The sequence below is a fragment of the Manis javanica genome, chromosome 11 (assembly GCF_040802235.1).
Source record: "Manis javanica isolate MJ-LG chromosome 11, MJ_LKY, whole genome shotgun sequence".
Classification (NCBI taxonomy): domain Eukaryota; kingdom Metazoa; phylum Chordata; class Mammalia; order Pholidota; family Manidae; genus Manis; species Manis javanica.
In genome coordinates this window covers 70,534,264-70,554,082 of record NC_133166.1, presented here as the reverse complement: position 1 = coordinate 70,554,082, position 19,819 = coordinate 70,534,264, and the positions used below count along the sequence as shown (strand labels likewise).

At 39.4% G+C, this 19,819-nt stretch overlaps 1 protein-coding gene across 9 annotated transcripts in view; it reads right to left on the bottom strand.

Moving 5' to 3' along the window:
• Window positions 1–19,819, bottom strand: part of DISP1 (dispatched RND transporter family member 1) — a 261,301-nt gene that overhangs the window by 18,043 nt on the left and 223,439 nt on the right. For all 9 annotated transcript variants that reach the window (XR_012122728.1, XR_012122729.1, XR_012122730.1 and 6 more), the window contains 2 exons: window positions 5,842–5,871; window positions 19–142 (listed from right to left, as the gene is read on the bottom strand). Coding sequence is in view for 1 of the 9 variants with exons in the window: in XM_037008900.2 (XP_036864795.2) it covers window positions 19–142; window positions 5,842–5,871 (154 nt within the window). In the remaining 8 variants the exon portion in view is untranslated. The remainder of the gene's footprint in view (window positions 1–18; window positions 143–5,841; window positions 5,872–19,819) is intronic.

The following is a 19,819-nucleotide window of genomic DNA, read 5'->3' as shown; positions in this document are numbered from 1 at the left end:
ACAGCTCATTCTCCTTACCAGCAATGGGTCAGAGAAGTCCGGAAGCTCTGGCACTAACACTGCCACCAGGGCGCAGACCACAATGAGCACAGTGCACAAGCCCAAGACCACCACGGGCCAGTCGGCTATCAGGGCTGCGTAGCTAGTGGGGAAGTCAGACAGGGAGAGTTAGCAAAGGAGAGATTTTTGCCACATAAGACAGCAACTTGTTAAATCTTCGTATTTCAGACCTAGTACAGGTATTTATCAATAAAAGATCTAATGAGGTGGTAAATATTTATATGTAATTACAGTACCTTTGTACAATGATCAATGCCTTCATTTTTGTGATGAACTAGCAGTGGTCATAAGCCACAGGCTGTTGCAAGTCAGAATAAGGTCCATTTCTGACAGATGACATTTTATGTCTACATCTGTGCCTGGGAAAGAGAAGATCTAAGCTCAACACTTCCTACCTAGAAAGAAATACATTTTAACAGAGGATCCATCCTCCTTGCAGTTTCTTCCAGAACTTTTGCCTCTCCAGTTACCTGCCTTCTCCATACTTCTGCTCTATCAGTTGTTGAAAAACAACTCATTCCAGGAACAGGTTCATGTAGTGCAAATCTTAAAAATAACCAAAGCAAACCAAAAGCATGCCATGAACCTTTAACTCCCTCCCCCAGCTAAAACTGTGATGAACATTACACTGTGAGTTCCCTGGGGACAGAGGCAGCTTTTGGTTTTTTATTTATTTTGTGCAGTATCAGCATGGAGAACAGCACCTTTCAAAAGGTGTTCAACAGCTATTGATCAGACCGGGCCTCCGCTGCCCTGCTGTCCTCCATGGCAGCCTCAGAGACTCCTCTGGAACCAAATCTGCCCAGCCTTCATCGCCTCACTTGCCAGCTCTAGGCAGAAGCTGGTTTCCGTGTCACTCCCAATGCTGGGGACGTGCCTCACCACCCACACACACTGAAGGTCTGCACACCAACTCAGAGCTCAGCACAGGCTGATGAGACTGAACTTTTCTAAAATAAAAAATGTGTTCTGCCAACTTCAGGTTTCTTGAATTTTTTATTAGAGAAAAAAAAGACATTTAACTTGTGGTCAAGTGCTCTCACTCTCAGTGACACTGGCTCACTTGGCTGCTGTGGTGGCTGTTTCTGGTTCATGTGATTCTCATATATTTGAGACGACTTCTTCAAAATCATGCTGGCAGTTTAAATAAAGCTCTAGATGTCATTCTGGAAAAAGATACTATATGTGTCTAAGAATAGATTGCTGATCTCTCTGCTTTACAGGTTTGGCTTTGTGGGGATACTTACTTCAAATTAAGTTTTAATGAGGAAATTAAAATATAATCACACTTTAAGGCACACCAGCACAAGCATTCTTCATTGTTGTTAGGAGTTACTCTTAAGAAAATAAAGAATAGTAGCTTGCATTGACTAAGAGTATCAGTTTGCTCTCGTGCTTCACACATACTCAATTCTCACCACAACTTTATGAGATACAACTGAGGCACACACAGGTTAAACAACTTGTTCAAAGTCACAGAGCTAGGCCAGCTACAAGATACATAAGTCCTAGGATGCAATGTACAGCACGGTGACTATAGCTAATGATATTGTATTGCTTATTTGAAAGTTGCTAATTAAGCAAGTCTTAAAAGTTCTCATCACAAGGAAAAAGATTCTGTAATTGTGTGTTGATGGATGTTCTCTAGACTTACTGTGGTGATCATTTCACAATGTATACAAATATCAAATCATGAAACTAATAAAATGTACATCAATTAAACCTAAAAAAAAAGAAGTAAAAAAGGCAGGAACCTAGGTAGTCTGGGTCTGGAGTCTGGCTTCTTACCCACTGTGACATCATCTTTTGCTTCAAACACAAGAGAAATAGGACACCAGAAGTAAATTAACTTGCCACAAATGTATGCTTCCCAAGACTCACATTTTGAAATTAAATTGCTAAGCCATACTAATAGTTAATTTCTCTTTACAGAACCACCTAGATCTGTAGACCTTCAGATGTAAATATTATTCACTAGATGGCAAATTCTGGATTTAAAAAATCATTAAGGAAAAAGTATGCTAGATAAAATGGAATAACCTTTTGAAAGAATAATTCTGAATGGAATGAAAACACATAAATCACAACATGCTGGTTGTAGTTGTTCAAACATAAGCACCAAGTGGTCGGAAGCCTTTGCATTTCTAGAACACACCCAATGCTTGTATTTTCTATACTTTATTCCCTCCTCCACCAAATGCAAACTAAGATGAAAGTAACTAGTTTTGAAACAAAAAGTCCTTTGTCAGTAGCACATTTGAAACTTTCTGTTCGTTGCTTCAGACCTAAAAAGAGTCTTTTACATTTTAGACATTTAAAAAGTCAGCCCTTGAAAATGGCCCCAGGCTTCTACAATTGCTCATTATACTTTATTTTAAATGCATCCATTTTCTTTCAGATGAACCAGAAATTGCGCATTTTTACCTAGAAACATGTTATCGGTAGAGGGCAGTGGACCCCAAATTACTAACTTTTCATACTGTGGTTTAATCTACTCATATAATGACTTTTTGTTTTGTGTTCTTGAAAAATCTGCACATACATGCACAGCAACCTTAAATATCTGGCTCAGTAATTGCTTTTCTTCCCTTTGAAAACATTTGGTTTTGATTTTACAACACTTCTGTACACCATGTATGTGCACTGCCTACATACGGAAACTTTATAGCATCGGTGGGCTTAGCCCATTTAACCTTATCATATTACAATTCTACTTCCTCACACAGCAGATGGTCCACATGCTAACCTCTCTGAGTGACACCGTTCACACTTAAGAAATGGAGTCACCATTTTGAGGGCATAAGGTGCCATCGGGTAAAGCTTCATCTATTCAGGGCAGATTTCACATGGACAAGTGTTTCCCGTGTCCCATGACACTGCAGAGGGTACTTCTGCTCTTCCTGCTGTCTGCATTAAGATGAGCACAGCAATGGGTACTGCATGGAAACAAGCACTTCATGTACAATGTGAAACACAGACAATAGTTGTGATATTAAGATGAAAACCTAAGAAAGGAAAATTGGAGTTCAGGAAATTACAAAGCCATGCGTTTTCATCGAGTCTGCTGCTGGTGAGTCTAGGTTCAAGGTGCGTATCTGACTAAGCTAAGGAATAAAGTACTAACACAGTATTTTCTTGGGAAAGTGAGCCACATGTGCATTAAAGCCCTGTCACAGGGCAACTCCTTTCACTGTAATTGCTCTCCTGCATCATATAGTACTTGTCTTTCACCCTCCTGTTTCAATTTGGGAATCTTTAGATAACACACAGCGTAACTGTAGGTGCAGTCTGCCTCTGCAACACCTGGGGTAAAGCAGACAGCCGTTCCCAGTGAGCAAGCAGGGGTCCTACCCCTGCACCAGCACCCGTGTTAGGGCCAGCGGCGCCATCCAGCGCGGCTGTCTGAGAGTTCACAGCATCCTCGCAGTAGGCTGTCTCGCCCTCCTGCAAGGGAGCAGAGCAAATGAAACGTGCTTGTGGGTGAACTATGGGTCCGAGTGGGTGGGTCAGTTGCCTGGCATCTGGCCCAGGTGGTTACTGCCATGCTGGAGTTCCAATGGGAAGTCCCTCAAATATATTCATAGATTCTCAGCCACCTTATTACTGGGTTTACTCTGGAAAAAGATCAGAAATAACTGTTAAAACAAATAACCTAAGTGTCTTACAGGGCTAACTTACACTCAAGTGCAATTACATGGGGCTTGTTTGTGTTACAATAAAGCCCTGTGCAGTACTCTCCTCTCTCAGCTTACACGGACTTCTCCCCCTTGCCCATGGCTGTCTTTCTGGAAGCATTCCCATTTCTCTCCCCTTCCCTTCTGAGCAGAGGGCAGACTCAGAGGCTGTGACTACCAGTACCTGAGGCCCCCTTGTCCTGACCAAATGCCCCAGCGTCAACCCTCCCTGCCCACCTTCGCTCTCCTGACTCCTGAAACTGTCCATCAACCAGCTCACCTTGGGTTTCACCTGCCTTGACCTGGGCAGTAGTTAACACCTCAGTTACCCCTTCCTAAAAATGTCTTTCTCCTCATCTCTTCTTCTCCATTTTCCTTAGTGGCTCTTCCTTATTCCCCTTCTTCTTTAAGGGGAAGCATTTCAAAATGTTATTAATCGTAATTTTTCTGGTGGCATCAGCTATCAGTTTAGTGGAAGAAAGGGTTGAAGCTTGAGAAATTTCACAAAGTAAAACAGAATCCCAAACTCATTCTTGTGAAGTAACGAATTCATTCAGCAATTAGCATTATATAGTAAGTACATGGGCATTCCAGGAATAAAGAAATGGCAGATATGGATCCAGCCCTCAGGAACTTAGGGCCTAATATAGGAAGTCAGACAGCTTTACAAATAACCACAAAACTAGACAGAAAGATATGTGTCATTAGAGAGATACAGATAAAGTGTTTTGTGAATTCAACAAAGAGATTACTTCCAGTGAGGGTAAGCAATGGGAATCAGGAGATGCTTTTTTGAAGAAGTTGTATGTATATGTATATATACTGAAAAAAAAACTACTTTTAAAAATAAAATAATTTCATAACAGAAAAAAATATGTATGAATCTTACCAAAATGCAAAAGTTTTAGTCATTTGATGGGGCTCCGTTATTTCTAGAAAAATGGAAGCTAATTTTCTTAATATGCCATATTTATTTGTATAATCTCTTCCCTTTATCTTTCCCCATATTTTTTTTTCATAACTTTTTAAATGGATAAACAAAATGTAGTATATCCATTGATGGACTATCATTCAGGGTGTAAAAGGAAGGAAATTCTGACACCTGCTATCACATGGGTGGGCCTTGAGGACATTAGGCTGAGTGATACTGGCCACAGAAGGACAAACACTCCATCATTCCACTCCTGTGAGGCCCCTAAAGAAGTCAGATTCATAGAGACAGGAAGTGGAGGGGGGTGGGTGCCAAGGGCTGCAGAGTAGGGAGATGGGAAGTAGTTACGGTACAGACTTTCAGTTTTGCAAGATGTAAGAGTTCTGGAGATAGATGCTGCAGGAGGCTGCGTAATGATGTGAATGTGCTTCATGGCACAGAACTACATCCTTGAAAATGGCTAAAATGATAAATTTTATGCTATGTATATTTTACCCTAATTTAAAAAAACAAATAGTCTTCTAAATGGAATTTACTCATTCAATGTAGTGGTTTTACTCCAAAGAGAGGAGAACTCCCCTGATGCAGCCTCAACAGCGTCTGAGCTCCTTCAGCAACTGAATTTCAAAGATCATTAGTATTTCCTAAGTTGCAGCAATATTATACCTGGAATCACAATGTATAAGGACATCAATGATGAGGCAATGCTTTTATTTCAGAAACATAACTTAAAGTATTGCTCTTCTATTGAAAAGATAAAATATTTAAATTTCCACATAAAATAACACCTTTGTCTTAGTATGGTAACAAAAGTTGTAGGAAGAAACACAGACAACTCATCTGAAATAGTGCCATGAATCCAGTCATGGCAGGTGGCAGGATGGTGTCTCTCTCCTCAATAAGACACCGAGAACCAGTCCATTACAGGAGGGAATGAAAAATAATTAGGCAAATATGAATGATTAAATACAAACAGAATTTAAGGTTTAAAAACTACTTTGAGCTCAAAACCACTTCTGGATATACAGGATTGCTCCAGGAGCCAACTCAGGGGAAATTTCTTTTTCCTTCATAAAGTGTGAATGAGGATTGTGCAAACAGCAGCAAGACATGGAGAAAATACTAGATGGGGAAAGCATGCAAGTAACTAGTATTTAATAAGGTGATCCAGATTACCTTTTTGGTAACTTGAAAGATCTGGAAGGTCTGAAAAAAAGCAAAGGAAAAACAGTTAAAAACAAGGCAGTGTAACATAAGCAAAGCTTTTCATATATACCTAACCTTGTACTTGTTATCTCTCCTTATGGAAGATTTTTGGAAGGGTTAAAGGAGACCATGTGTTTGGGAGATTTTAAGCATCTTGGACACCAGGCAGGTGAGTGCTGCATGGCTGGTCAGGAGGTAGCACTTCCGGACTCTATCACTGCTCCTACGGGACCTGAGGCGTATGGGGACCCGAGGCACACGGGGTCCCGAGGCATACGGGGACGCAAGGCATACGGGGTCCTGAGGTATATGTGGTCCCGAGGAATATGGGGTCCCGAGGCGTACAGGGATGAAGGCATATGGGGACTCAAGGTATACAGCAGCGTAGCAGCGTGGCGGGGGAGGGGGGGTGTGGTATGCGAGGCATACAGGGCAACGTTCTCCAAGCCTGGAGCTATCAACTCAGTTATCGCTCTTACAAGCAGAAGCCACATCCCTGTCTCCGATGTCAGCTGCTTCCTTACTCATCCAGGATCGCACAACACCTTTTAAAAATAGGACATCAATTCCATCTCCAACTGTTCCGCGCCCTCCACAAGATGGAGGAGCTGCTCCCCACCTTTCAGCACCTGGTACCACCTGCACGATCCACTCTAACCTGGCCAGCCCACACTGCAGTCAGCTCACCTTCAAGCTGCCCTGGACACAGTGGGAACACCTCAAGAAACTCCAAACTCCAACTCAGTCTCGAACTCAGGACTCTTTATTCCTACCAGATAAATTTTTCATATTTCCTAGCACATGGTAAGCACTTAATAAATACTGGTGAGGAAACAAAATCTACTGCTCACATCTCACTATCCCAAGTACAGCAGTTCTCAGAGTGTGGTCTGAAGGCCACTAGGAGATCCTGAGACCCTTCATGGTGCCTATGAGGCCCTGTCTGTCCCAACTACCTGTCTCCTCATAATTTCATATTTTTCAGACAAACTGCATAATGCAATAGACTGCAGAGGCAGACAAGAGCCTGCTGCCTCTGTGAAGCCACATCAGAGATTCACAAAAATGCCAAACAATGCAACACGTCTCACTAAACAGAAATACAGTTACTGTTCATAAAAAATGTGATTTATTTTAACACAAAGTGCTTATTATTATTTTCTAATGAGTTAACAAATTAATATTTAGAATTTATCAGTTTCAGTTCTGATAGGGTACATATCAGATATAACCCATATAAACAAAAGCTCTCTGGGATCTGTAATAACTTTGGAAAGTTTAAAGGGGTCATGAGACCAAAAAATTTGATAACCACTATACAATACAGAGAGGATGCTTGAATATTTTATAAATAAATGAATGAATTTCCTAGCTGTGTACTTTCTCCTAACCTAAAATCTTCCTCCCAGCTGTCCCATACTTTGAGGAAACAGCAAAAAGAAATGCAAAAATCTGCCTTCTCATGCTTCTCAAACTAGTGTTCCCCAACAGTTAAAAGCCTACTTTAAAATTTGAGGTCTAGTTTCTTATTTTCACTCTCCATTTATATTTCTTACTAAGATATATGTATTCATTCTTAAAAAACATTTGTCTAACTCCTGTAGCTGTGAATGAGACAGACAGGATACTAGACTTCATGGAGCTTATATTCTAGAATCACTTTGTAATCTGTTCATATGAAGATGCACATGTTGTAAATTTCATGCTTCATATACATGCCCTCATTTGGGACCTTAGGCCCATTAAAAATATTAAAATCAAAGATAGTGGAACAACCTCAGAGACTGCAAGGTGAAGCACTGGAAGGAAGATTAGAGAATATGTCATTCTAACTCTACCAAGCCCACATTCAGAGATGGGCTCCTTTGGTCATTTAGGGTCTCAGTAACAGAGCTGTAATGAGAACTCAAGATTCTTGAAGTGTAATTTGCTGTTCTACATCCTGTGCGTCTGTCTGTAAAACCAAGAGAAAAAAGAAACACAGGGATAGAGTATTAATATGTCATGTAAGAAATGCAGTATCCTTTCCCCTGGGAGATGTGGAATTTAAAATCAGAGTTTCCAGTAAGAGAACTCGCTGCTTTAAGAATGAGTATGAGACCAAATAGTCAGCAATACCAAAGAATATCAAGAAATGCATTCTTTTTAATAAGTATAAAGAGAATTCATTTTTAAAAACCAGAAAAAGACATTAAAGGCTAAAGAGGGACGATACCTTATTTGTGTTTAGAGCCCCATAATCTAATAAAATGTAGCCCATTGTGGATGTCAGACCAATGTTTGTTGGATTAATTAATGAGCATTTATTACTTTTCTTAGACTCAGCAGCTTTTAAGTCAGTAGTCAAAGGGCAGCAAGAATATGGGGACATAAATATCAACACAGTAAACACAGCTTTATCTTGTTTCTCTTTCACTGTTACACACACACTTTCTAACTTCAAAGTGTTCCCATCCATCCATCCTAAGCTCCTTTACCATTTTACTACATTTTGTAAGTGTTTGTGCTATAGATCCTATAAGAGGCCCTTGTAGTCAGTGCTGCAGGGATCATTAGTTTGACTGTTAAATTAGAGACCTTAAGTGAAAAATTCTTTAAAAAGTGCCATCCACATTCCTTAAATATCTAACTGTAACTTAAACATAAATGTACACTCTGCTGCCAGTCTTTTGTTACATAAGCTGGGCCATCCTGCAGTGTCTATATTTCCAATTTTGGAGGACTTAGGGTACCTGCAAGTATCCTGAGTATATGGACCACAATGCACATCTAAATTTTGATGACTTTCTCCAAAATATTTTACAATTGTTTCTCTCATGCCTAATTCAATATCAATTTGTTTCATTGCCATTTACCCTTATCTGGTCTTTCCAAAGCCTACAACATATATATATATATATATACACTTTACAAAACAACTCTCTTTTAGAACCTATATATAAATGAATTTTTTCTTTTTCTTACTGCAGTATAGTTGACATACATCATAATGGTCTTAAGTATACAACACAGCAATTCAACAGTTATCCAAATTATCAACTCCTCACCCCTTCAAGTGCACTTACTATCTGTCAACACAGGAAGATGTTACAATATCATTGGCTGTATCCTCCATGCTATACCATCATCTCCATGACCAACTTATATTAGGACTGAGAATTTTTGTGCCTTTTATCCACCTCACCCTCCTTATCCTGCCACCCCAACCCCTCCCCTATGGTAACCATCAGTCATTTCTCAGTATCTATGAATCTATTACTGTTTTGTGCATTTTGTTTTGCTTTGATTTTAGATTCCACATGTAAGTGAAATCATATGGTATTTGTCTTTCTCTGCCTGGCTTATTTCACTGAGCATTGTATCCTCTAGGTCCATCCATGTTGTTGTAAATGGTAGGATAGCTTTCTTTTTTAATGGCTAAATAATATTCCATTGTGTATATGGATATTTCTCCTTTATCCATTTATCTATTGATAGACACTTTGGTTGCTTCAATATCTTGGCTATTGTAAATGATGCAGCATAGGGGTGCAGATATCTTTTCAAATCAGGGATTTTGTTTTCTTCAGGTAAATTCCTAGAAGTGGAAAGTACTGGATTCTATGGTATTTCTATTTCTATTTTTAGTTTTTTTGAGGAACCTCCATACTGCTTTCCACAGTGGCTGCACCAATTTACATTCCTACCAACAATGTAGTAGGGTTCCCATATCCCTACATCCTTGCCAACATTTGTTATTTCTTGTCTTTTGGATAGTGGCCATTCTAACTGGTGTGAGATGATATCTCACTGTGGTTTTGATTTGCATTCCCCTGATGATGAGCAATGTGGAGCATCTTTTCATATGCCAGTTGGCCATCTGCATGTCTTCTTTGGAAAAATGCTCTGGTCATCTTCCCATTTTGTAACTGGGTTATTTTCTTCTCTGTGTGTTAGTTGTATGAGTTCTTTATATATTTTGGATGCTAACCCCTTAAATAAATTATTTTTTAATTTTAATAAATGACATAATTACAAAAACAAGTCCAGCTGGCACATATGAGTTTGGTGAGCATACACATTGAATGTGACAAGCAGAATGGTGAGAATACAGTGGCCCCAACCATGAGCATATGGGGAGACCAGGTGTGTAGCTTCATGAGACACGAACAATACCTAAAAATGAGCAGGACAACAGGTTTATGAAGGCTGTCAAGAATCATCCACAAGGGAAAAGCTGTTCTTACTGCTGCTATTACTCACACTGCTGTTAGCTCACTGGGAATGGCACTCGAGCATCAGCAAGGGAGCAATGCAGAGGGTGATGAGGGTAATGTGCATCACCCTTTCTTCACTAGCAGTGTCCTTCATGACTTATTGTACAGGATCCCAAGGGCACCTGCCACAAGCTGAAGGTAATAAAAATGAATGGCATTACCCCACAAGCCTAACTGGAATAGAGGCTGTTGGTGCTATAAGGAACCTAAAAGTCAGCCCACCTAATCTTTGTTTTCATGTAACAGGAGAAAAAGGTCCAAGATCACAGAGCAAATCAATGGACAGCCAGATCTAGATGCAGATTTCCTTACTTGATCCTATGCTTTTGGGCCACAACTTGAAAAGCAGTGCCTGAGGGCAAGCTGTGAGAAATGCCTGTGAACCAACAATGGACAGGAGGACAGGGCAGGAGGGCCTTATTTAAGGGAAATGGTACCTGTTCACCAGAGTAGACATAAACGATGATCAGAGCACAACCTGAATGTCCATCGCTTAAGAGAAGGATGCTTCATGAGTACTGGTACATCCATACTATGAAACACTGTGCAGAATGAACACACACACACATACACAGATAAACAATTCATATTGTGTTTATGAGAAAGGCTAACTTCAAAATATGTAAATGATTAAAAAAATTCAGAAGGGAACATGGCAAATCGATAGCACTGTTACCAAGGGGGAAGAAATCAAGAGAGAATTTTACTTGGTATTTTTGAATTCTTCATGAGAATGTATCCATGAATTAGTTGCATAATTAAGAACTGAAAAGCTGCACAGAGGAGGAAATTATCAACAAAATGAAAAGGCAGCCTACTGAATGGGAGAAGATATTGTAAAGCATTCATCTGATAAGGGTTAATACACAAAATATATAAAGAACTTATACAACTCAACACAACCCCCCCTCCACAAATAATCCAATTAAAAATGGGCAGAGGACCTAAATAGACATTTTCCCAAAGACATACACATGGCCAACATATGAAAAGACACTCCATAAAATTAATCATCAGAGATTATCAAAACCAGAATGCAATATCACCTCACACCAGTCAGAGTGGCTAATAACAACAAGAAATAATAAGTGTTGATGAGGATGTGGAGAAAAATGAACTCTTGCTGGTAGGATTGTAAATCGGTGAAGCCACTATGGAAAACAGTTTTGAGGTTTCTCAGAAAACTAAAATAGAAATACCATACAATCCAGTAATTTCACTTTTGGGAATTTACTCTAAGGAAACAAAAACACTAATTGGAAAAGACATACTCACCCCTATGTTTATTGCAGCAGTATTTACAATATAATAGCCAAGACATGGAAGCAACCCGTGCCCATCAGTAGATGAATGGATAAAGAAGATGTAGTACATATACACAATGGAATATTACTCAGCCATAAAAAAGAAAGAAGTCTTGCATTATACGACAGCATGGACAGACCGAGAGGGTGTTATGCTCAGGGAAATAAGTCAGAGAAAGATAAGTAACATATGATTTCACTTATAAGTGGAATCTGAAAAATAAAAGAAATGAACAAACAAAATAGAAACAGACTCATATGGCCCCAGAAGATGGCTGATTAGCCAGAGACAGGTAAGATTCCTCAAGGGAGGAACAACCTAAGACAGGCACAGTTGTGGGGGAGCCATCAGGTGAGAAATTGGGGATCAACAGAGGTGAGGCTTAGAACCTCTCCCCCCCTGTTTTGAGAGAAATCTTCTGCATCCGTGGATGTTTTGTTGCCCTTGTCTAGCTTGGATTAATACTTAGTCTATAGGCACAGACCTGATCATCTACATTTGCCCTCTTACAGCACTAAATCATGTTTTCTACCTTTATCTTGCATCTACCTACCACTTCAGCATTTTATTTAAAAAAAATAAGGGAGAAATGTGGGATTCACATATAAATCAAGTATAAAAATCAAATGAATAATCGTATCTGACTTGATTGTTTATAGTTCATGATGCATGTTCAAAACCGAAAGTTTCTGTGATATGACTGCCCTTGCACTGTTCACCATGTAACAACTTATTCACTATGTAAGAACTTGTTCACCATGTAAGAACTTGTTCGTTATGCTTCAGAAGATTGGAGACTGTTGAGAATTAGGCTTGGGGTTGATTAATGATTTTGCATTGAGTCCCCTATACAGAATTTTATTGTTGTTAACAACCATTTGATCAATAAATATGAGAGATGCCCTCTCAAAAAAAAAATAGAAACAGACTAAAAAATACAGAGAACAGAGTGGTACTTGCCATAGGGGAGGGAGATGGGGGATGGATGAAAAAGGTGAAGGGGATAAAGAGATACAAACTTCCAATTATAAAATAAATAAGTCATGGAGATGAAAAGTACAGCACAGGGAATACAGTCAATAATTTTGTAACAACTTGGCATGGTGACAGGTGGTAACCACACTTAGCAGTGAAAATTTTGCAATATAGATAACTCAAATCATTATGTTGCACACCTGAAATTAATATCATATTGTGTCTACTATGCTTCAATAAGAAAAAAAGTTTTTAAAAATAATAGAATGCTTTTCCCCCATTAAAAAAAAGTGAATTTTTATAAAGGAAAATAGATTATGTTATTCATAGGTACATGTGACTGAATTATTTTATTTGAAAATTTTTCTCACCAAAACAGAATTTGGGGAGAATGGGGCATTCTGGCTAACTATACACTAGATGGAAAAAAAGTATCATTATATACAGATCATAATTTTTTAAACAATTCAAAACAAAATATAGTTGACACAAAATCAATAGCTCTGTCCAATTCAAATATTTACTGCATAGTTTAAGTGATGCCAAGTAATCTGGTCATCACTGGGCAGCTTATTAAAAATACAGACTTACAGGCTTCTCCCCAGCAATCACTTCACTAGGTCTTGGAGTAGAGCCTACATGGTCAGAGCGGTCAGAGCCTGAACCATTGCTTTGCACAATTTTTCATGAAAACATCACCTCCAGACAAGAAACAATTAGGGAATATCATAAAAAAGGTAATCAGAACTTAAATATACAGCACAAGCATTAAGAGAATGGGGAAAGGGACGTGATACTGGAACATGGTAGTTCATAGAGCAGCCCCTGAGCCTGACATACGAAGCAGAATCTGAGTGAGGCCTCGAAGGACAGGCTAGGTTTCAGGTAGATGAACAGGAGGCAGAGAGAGAGGAAAGCGACACTGTGCCTCAAGGCCTGCTAGACACCTTCCTATGGCAGCTGAGCAATACCAAGGGGACAGAGGGTGAGGGGCAGCTTGTGGAAGAGGGGTTGTTTGTGGGGAGAAGCAAGAAACTGAAATGGGTTACAGAAATAGGAAACTGCTGAAGTCTCCTGAATAAAAACAGATCTGAAGAAACACTATTTTAGGATGATGACTGTGAGCGGTGTGCAGGATGCATTAGGACCGGGAAACACTAAAGACAGGAGCCCAAATAGAAGGTGTTTTAAGGGTGCAGTGCTGACAAAAAACATGGAGAAGACTTCAGTCTTTGTTTAATAATTTGAAAAGCTGCTGAGAATCTCATAACCATGTGAATTAAAATTATGAGTATTTGTTATCATAAATATTTATGGTATTACAAGAAGAAAATTCTGGTGAAATTTTGGATAAACTGAAGTTTATATATTCTAATATAGAACATAGGAAATACATATATACTATTATAAAGTACTTTCATACTCAATGATATTTAATATTATGACATAATTAGAAATGCCTAAAACTACAGTTATCATATCTTTATTTATTTATTTATTTTAATTTGGTATCATTAATGTACAATTACATGAGCAACATTATGATTACTAGACTCCCCCCATTATCAAGTCCCCACCACATACCGCATTACAGTCACTGTCCATCAGCATAGTAAGATTCTATAGAATCACTACTTGTCTTCTCTATGTTATACTGCCTCCCTATGCCCCTACCCTTACATTATGTGTGCCAATCCTAATTACCCTTTTCTCACCTTATCCATCCGTTCCCACCCATCCTCCCCAGTCCCTTTCCCTTTGGTAACTGTTTAGTCCATTCTTGGGTTCTGTGCGTCTGCTGCTGTTTTGTTCCTTCAGTTTTTGCTTTGTTCTTATACTCCACAGATGAGTGAAATCATTTGGTACATGTCTTTCTCTGCCTGGCTTATTTCACTAAGCATAACACCCTCCAGCTCCATCCATGTTGTTGCAAGTGGTAGGATCTGTTTTATTCTTATGGCTGAATAATATTCCATTGTATATATGTACCACATCTTCCTTATCCATTCGTCTACTGATGGACACTTAGGTGGTTCCATTTCTTGGCTATTGTAAATAGTGCTGTGATAAACATAGGGGTGCATATGTCTTTTTGAAACTGGGCTCCTGCATTCTTACAGTAAATTCCTAGGAGTGGAATTCCTGGGTCAAATGGTATTTCTATTTTGAGTTTTTTGAGGAACCTCCATACTGCTTTCCACAATGGTTGAACTAATTTACATTCCCACCAGCAGTGTAGGAGGGTTCCCCTTTCTCCACATCCTTACCAACATTTGTTGTTGTTTGTCTGTTGGATGGTAGCCATCCTAACTGCTGTGAAGTGATATCTCATTGTGGTTTTAATTTGCTTTTCTCTTAGCGATGTGGAGCATCTTTTCATGTGCCTGATGGCCATCTGAATTTCTTCCTTCGAGAAGTGCCTATTCAGGTCCTCTGCCCATTTTTTAATTGAATTACTTGCTTTTTCTTTGTTGAGGAACATGAGCTCTTTATATATTTTGGATGTCAATCCCTTATCGGATATGTCATTGACAAATATATTCTCCCATACTGTAGGATGTCTTTTTGTTCTACTGATGGTGTCCTCTGCTGTACAGAAGCTTTTTATTTTGATATAGTTCAACGTGTTCATTTTTGCATTTGTTTCCCTTGCCCAGGGAGACATGTTCATGAAGAAGTTGCTCATGTTTATGTCCAAGAGATTTTTCCCTATGTGTCTTTGTAAGAGTTTTATGGTTTCATGACTTACACTCAGGTCTTTGATCCATTTTGAGTGTATGGGGTTAGACAATAATCCAGTTTCATTCTCTTACATGTAGGTGTCCAGTTTTGCCAACACCAGCCGTTGAAGAGGCCGTCATTTCCCCATTGTATGTCCATGGCTCCTTTATTGTATATTAATTGACTATATATGTTTGGGTTAATATCTGGAGTCTCTATTCTGTTCCACCGGTCTGTGGGTCTATTCTTGTGCCAGTACCAAATTGTCTTGATTATTGTGGCTTTGTAGTAGAGCTTGAAGTTGGGGAGTGAGATCCCCCCACTTTATTCTTCCTTCTCAGGATTGTTTTGGCTATTCGGGGTCTTTGGTGGTTCCATATGAATTTTTGAACAATTTTTCCAGTTTGCTGAAGAATGCTGTTGGTAATTTGAAAGGGATTGCATTGAATCTGTACATTGCTTTTGGGCAGGATGGCCATTTTGACAATATTAATTCTTCCTAGCCAAGAGCATGGGATGAGTTTCCATTTATTAGTGTCCTCTTTAATTTCTCTAAAGAGTGACTTGTAGTTTTCAGGGTATAGGTTTTTCACTTCTTTGGTTAGGTTTTTCCTAGGTATTTTATTCTTTTTGGTGCATTTATGAATTGAATTGTTTTCCTGATTTCTCTTCCTGGTAGCTCATCGTTAGTGTATAGGAAAGCCACAGATTTCTGTGTATTAATTTTGTATCTTGCAACTTTACTGAATTCCAATATTAGTTCTAGTTGTTTTGGAGTCTTTAGGGTATTTTATGTGCAACATCATGTCATCTGCAAATAGTAACAGTTTGACTTCTTTTTTTTACCAATCTGGATGCCTTCTATTTCTTTGTTTTGTCTCATTGCCATGGCTAGGACCTCCAGCACTATGTTGAAAAACAGTGGGAAGAGTCGGCATCCCTGTCTCGTTCCCGATCTCAGAGGAAAAGCTTTCAGCTTCTCGCTGTTAAGTATGATATTGGCTGTGGGTTTTTCACATATGGCCTTATTTATGTTGAGGTACTTGCCCTCTATACCCATTTTGTTGAGAGTTTTTATCATGAATGGATGTTGAATTTTGTTGAATGCTTTTTCAGCATCTATGGAGATGATCATGTGCTTTTTGTCCTTTTTGTTTATGTGGTGGATGATAATGGATTTTTGAATGTTGTACCATCTTGCATCCCTTGGATGAATCCCAGTTAGTCTTGGTGTATGATCCCCTTGATGTATTTTTGAATTTGGTTTGCTAATATTTATTGAGTATTTTTATATCTATGTTCATCAGGGATATTGGTCTGTAATTTTCTTTATTGGTGGGATCTTTGCCTGGTATTGACATTAGGGTGATGCTCACTTCATAGAATGAGTTTGGGAGTATTCCCTCCTCTTCTATTTTTTGGAAAACTTTAAGAAGAATGGGTATTATGTCTTCTCTGTATGTCTGATAAAATTACGCGGTAAATCCATCTGGCCGGGGGTTTTGCTCTTGGGCAGTTTTTTTTATTACTGCTTCAGTTTCATTGCTGGTAATTGATCTGTTTAGATTTTCTGTTTCTTCCTTAGTCTTGGAAGCTTGTATTTTTCTAGGAAGTTATCCATTTCTTCTAGGTTTTCCAGCTTGTTAGCATGTGCCTTTTCATAGTATTCTCTGATAATTCTGTGTATTTCTGTGGGTACCATCATGATTTTTCTTTTCTCATTTCTGATTCTGTTGATGTGTGTTGATTTTCTTTTTCTCTTAATAAGTCTGGCTAGGGGCTTATCTATTTTGTTTATTTTCTCAAAGAACCAGCTCTTGGTTTCATTGATTTTTTCTATTGTTTTATTCTTCTCAATTTTATTTATTTCTTCTCTGATCTTTATTTTTTCCCTCCTGCTGCTGACATTGGGCCTCATTTGTTCCTCTTTTACAAATTTCAATAATTGTGACTTTACACTATTCATTAGTGATTGTTCTTCCTTCTTTAAATAGGCCTCAATTGCTATATACTTTCCTATTAGAATTGATTTCGGTGTGTCCCAGAGAAGTTGGGGCTTTGTGTTGTTGTTGTCATTTGTCTCCATATATTGCTTGACCTCTATTTTAATTTGGTCGTTGATCCATTGATTATTTAGGAGCATGTTGTTAAGCCTCCATGTGTTTGTGAGCCTTTTGCTTTCTTTGTACAATTTATTTCTAGTTTTATCCCTTTGCGGTCCGAGAAGTTGGTTGGTAGAATTTCAATCTTTCTTGAGGCTCTTTCTGTGGCCTAGTATGGGGTCTATTCTGGAGAATATTCCATGTGCACTTGAGAAGAATGTGTATCCTGCTGCTTTTGGGTGTAGAGTTCTATAGATGTCTATTAGGTCCATCTGTTCTAGTGTGTTGTTCAGTGTCTGTGTGTCCTTACTTATTTTCTGTCTCATGGATCTGTCCTTTGGAGTGAGTGGTGTGTTGATGTCTCCTGCAATGAATGCATTGCATTCTATTTCCTCCTTTAGTTCTGTTAGTATTTGTTTCACATATGCTGGTGTTCCTGTATTGGGTGCATATATATTTATAATGGTTATATCCTCTTGTTGGACTGAGTCCTTTATCATTATGTAATGTCCTTCTTTATCTCGTTACTTTCTTTGTTTTGAAGTCTATTTTGTCTGATACTAGTACTGCAACACCTGCTTTTATCTCGTTGTTGTTTGCATGAAATATCTTTTTCCATCCCTTGACTTAGTCTGTGTATGTCTTTGGGTTTGATGTGTGTCTCTTGTAAGCAGCATATAGCTGGGTCTTGCTTTTTTATCCATTCTATTACTCTGTGTCATTTGATTGGTGCCTTCAGTCCATTTACATTTAGGGTGATTATTGAAACATACATACTTATTGCCATTGCAGGCTTTAGATTTATGGTTACCAAAGGTTTAAGGTTAGCTTCTTTACTATCTTACTGTCTAATTTAGCTCACTTATTGATCTATTATAAACACAGTGTGATGATTCTTTATTTCTCTCCCTTCTTATTCCTCCTCCTCCATTCCTTGTATGTTAGGTGTTTTTGTGTGTGTGTGTGCTCTTTTGTGTTTCCTTTGATTGCTTTTGTGGGTAGTTTATTTTATTTTTTGCCTTTAGTTAGTATTTGGTTGGTCTGCTTTCTTTGCTGTGATTTTTTTGTCTGGTAACATCTATTTAGCCTTAGTAGTGCTTCAATCTAGAACAGTCCTTCTAGAACACACTGTAGAGGTGGTTTATGGGAGACAAATTCCCTCAACTTTTGCTTGTCTGGGAATTGTTTAATCCCTCCTTCATTTTTAAATGATAATCATGCTGGATACAGTATTTTTGGTTCAAGGCCCTTTTGTTTCATTTCATTAAATATATCATGCCATTCTCTTTCTGGTCTGTAAGGTTTCTGTTGAGAAGTCTGATAATAGCCTGATGGGTTTTTCTTTGTCGATGACCTTTTTTCTCTCTCTGGCTGCCTTTAATACTCTGTCCTTGTCCTTGATCTTTGCCATTTTAATTATTATATGTCTTGGTGTTGTCCTCCTTGGGTCCCTTGTGTTGGGAGTTCTGTGGGCTTCCGTGGTCTGAGAGACTATTTCCTCCCCCAGTTTGGGGACGTTTTCCACAATTATTTCTTCAAAGACACTTTCTATCCTTTTCTCTCTCTCTTCTTCTTCTGGTACCCCTATAATGTGGATATTGTTCCATTTGGGTTGGTCACACAGTTCTCTTAATATTATTTCATTCCTGGAGAGCCTTTTATCTCTCTCTGCCTCAGCTTCTCTGTGTTCCTGCTTTCTGATTTCTATTCCATTAATGGCCTCTTGCACCTCATCCAGTCTGCTCTTAAGTCCTTCCAGAGATTGTTTTATTTCTGTATTCTGCTTCCCATCCTTTTCCATTAGCTCTTACATATTTCTCTGTGGCTCCATCAGCATGGTTATGGCCTTTATTTTGAATTATTTTTCAGGAAGATTGATTAAATCTATCTCCCCAGCCTCCTTCTCAGGGTTTGTCTGGGTTATTCTTGTCTGGATCAAATTCTTCTGCCTTTTCATGGCAATAGAGGTAGTTGTGGGCAGTTGGCGCATGTGTCAGCTGGGAGAACAAAGTCCCTTCCCAGTTGCTGGTTGCCTTCCCCTCTGTGAGAATGGCGACCCCTAGCGGCCTCTTCTGGGCAGCTGTGTGCTGATGGGGCCTCTAAGTCTGGCCCAGGTGGCTGCAGAGGAGGCTCTGGGCATTTGCTGTGGGTGCAGCCACTCAGGCTGCTCCCCTGCTGTGGCAGGGCCACGTTGGAGGGGGAATGGATGGGAGGATGTTTATGACCGTGAGGGGCCTCAGAGCTGCACTGCCTCCCAAAAGGTTAGGGCACCTGGAGTTCCCTGAGATTCCCAGCTGCTGAGCTGAGTGTGCCAGGACACTTCTGTCCAGCTGTGAGGCCCCTTTCCCTTTAAGACTTTCAAAAAGCACTCACGTTTCTTTTGTCCCAGGGGCGCCAGCTGTGGGGACCTGCTCGCAGATTTTCCTGTTCCATTTCCCCAATATCCAGCACACCATGCACTGTGTGTCTGCGTTCCCAGTGCGGATGGCTAGGGCTGGTTATTTAGCAGTCCTGGGCTCCCTCCCCCTCCCTGATCCTACTCCTTTCTTCCCACCAGAGTGCTGGGGTAGGGAGGGCACTCAGGTCCTG